General features: G+C 22.8%; 1 protein-coding gene across 1 annotated transcript; it reads right to left on the bottom strand.

The window, feature by feature from the left end:
- Window positions 1-1277: 1277 nt before the first annotated feature.
- PRSY57_0025700 (rifin) lies at window positions 1278-2595 on the bottom strand (the record flags this gene model as incomplete). The annotated part of the gene is made up of 2 exons (XM_012904808.2): window positions 1278-2324; window positions 2542-2595. The coding sequence occupies 2 exons, from the start codon at window positions 2593-2595 to the stop codon at window positions 1278-1280; spliced, it is 1101 nt and encodes a 366-aa protein (XP_012760262.2).
- Between the last annotated feature and the right edge of the window lie 105 nt (window positions 2596-2700).

Genomic DNA, 2700 nt, shown 5'->3' with positions numbered 1-2700 from the left:
AAAATATTTTTTTGTGATTATTATATAATTAAATAGTTTAATAATTAATAATTTTTTCAATTAAGTTCAAATATGTTTAAAAAAATAATAATATTAATCTTTGCAACTAAATAGATAAATTAGAGAGAAAGCTATAACATGCAACAATTTTTAGAACAAAAAAAAAAACACAAAAAGAAAAAAAAATTAATGAAATGGGAAATTATATATACTATTACGCAATACATTGTATTATTTTATGTAGTGCTTTACCTTATACAAATATCTTCTATTTATAATAATAATAATTATTATATATATATATATGTATTTTTAAAATAGTAGTTATACTATTTTACAATTTACTTTACATTAATTGTATTATTACTTGTTGTAACAAAATAATTAATTACTATAAATTTTAATAATCATATTATTATTATATAATAAATAAGTAACACGATGTTATACATATTACCAAAAAACACGGAGTTATTTATTTTTTAAATGTACATAATATATAGCTTAAAAGAAAAAAAAAATTTCTTTATATTTCAAAAATTAAATTATTTCCTATAATGATGATAATGGTACGTATGAGTATAAAGAAAAAAAAAATAAAACCAAAAACAAAAACAAAATTAATAACTAGAACAAAATTAAAAAGCAAGAATGAACCAAAAACAACGAAAAAGCAGAACATTAAAATATTGCTACAATAGCATGAACCTTATATGTGTTTATTTTTTTTGTTTTATTTTAGAAAAAAATATTTTTTAACGATATGTGTAATAAATAACCGATGGATGAATTTCATAAATTTATACATACATTGATACTATTACAATTGAATTTTCAAATTTTTGATGTATATTCACCAATAATTATATATTATAATATAATATATTTTATATTTGTGTTATTAGTTATTACTTTATATAACAACTAATATAAAGCATTTAATAAATATATGTCATATTATGTTCCTAAAATTTTTGAAATAACTATATATAATATAAATACATAAATATATATATATAAGAAGTATTTAAAATAAATTAACAAATACATTATTTATTAAAATAAAAGGGTCTTTAAGAAAAAGGATAATAAAAAATAAACAATTAATACAATAACTTATAAATAAATTGTATGATAAAAAAACACATTATATGCATAAAAACGTAATAAATATAAAAAAATATAATTATTAAAAATAATAATAAAAAACATTTTATATTAAACTAAATGTATTATATACACAGAAATATCTATCAAGAATACCAAACACATCATATTTATTCTTCTAGTAATTTTATATATTGGAGTTTTTTCTTCATTTTTTTTTTTCGTCGATAACGTAAAATCAAATATATTATCACCAAAATTATAACGATTACTAAAATTGCAATAATCGAAGCTGTTATAGCAGTATCCCAACTACCATATATAGAATTTATCAAATTGGTGTTTTTAGTTGTGAGTTCAGCAGTAACACTTTCAGTAGTGGTCTCTGTAACGTAATCAGCAGTTTTTTGAGCTCCTCCAACAATTCCCTTTAACACTTTTGGTATAGCATATTGGTCTGGAAGAGCGTATGGTCCAATTGTACCTAAATTAGTATTAATTTTTGTGCACATAGCCTCACCAAGAGTGCTCTCCCCCACTCCACACATAGCCGAACGTTGTTTAAATATAACATCAGTAAGCTTTGTGATATTAATATAATAACCTTCAGTAAAAAAGGAATCCAAGGGTCCAATACTTAATTTCTCTATATCCAATAATTTAAATGCTCCAATAACTGCTTCTTTACCTGCCTGAATACCTGAAGCCAAACCCTGAGCAGCACCCTCCTTCATGGCATATTTTGCAGCGGCTTTAAGTGCCGCAGGTTTCAACACACTTATGGCAGCTTCACCAATTCCTGCTAATACTCCTGAAGAGGGTGTAACAATACCTCCCAAATTTTGTGTACATTTCAAACAACCTTTTTCCACTTTGTGCGCTATCGACTTTTCGCAAACACATGTGGGAATATCATCGGTGGTTATCTTTGTTTCTAATGTGGTTAAGTGTTGTGCCATTTGTTTTTCTAATTTATCTTTTAATATAATTTTTTGGACTTCTTTATCGCATTGTTCTTTACATTGCTTTCGTTTTTCGACCATACGGTCGTCATATTCGTGAAACCTTTGTGACGTACGATCCTCAAATTGTTGCATTACTTTTTTCATTGCTCGATCATTATCATAGTTGACAGGTGCATACAATTCACATTCGCATAATGATCTATTGGTTTGTGTATGTGACGTGGTGATTTTATGGTTCCTTTGATTATGTCCCTATAAAAATGGTGACATATATATGTATGTTATAATTAGTTGTTTATGATTATATATATTTATCACAATTATAATATATAATTAACGTAGATATAAATGTCATATATATAAGATATATGAATATATAGGTATAATTATTATATATAATTTATGTTAACATATATATATATTATAATTATATTTAAAAATATATGTTTTACACATGACATAATGTTACCAATATATTCAATGGAATAACAAACAATAATATATTAATATAATGGACTTTCATTTTTACTGTAATATTTATATTATTATATAATAAAAATTATAACTAAAAAAATCACATAAAATTTTTTATTTTATATTATAAATAAATTAAATATGTTTAATCCAA

The sequence above is a fragment of the Plasmodium reichenowi genome, assembly GCF_001601855.1.
Source record: "Plasmodium reichenowi strain SY57 chromosome Unknown, whole genome shotgun sequence".
Lineage (NCBI taxonomy): Eukaryota > Apicomplexa > Aconoidasida > Haemosporida > Plasmodiidae > Plasmodium > Plasmodium reichenowi.
This window is presented reverse-complemented; position numbering and strand designations above follow the sequence as displayed.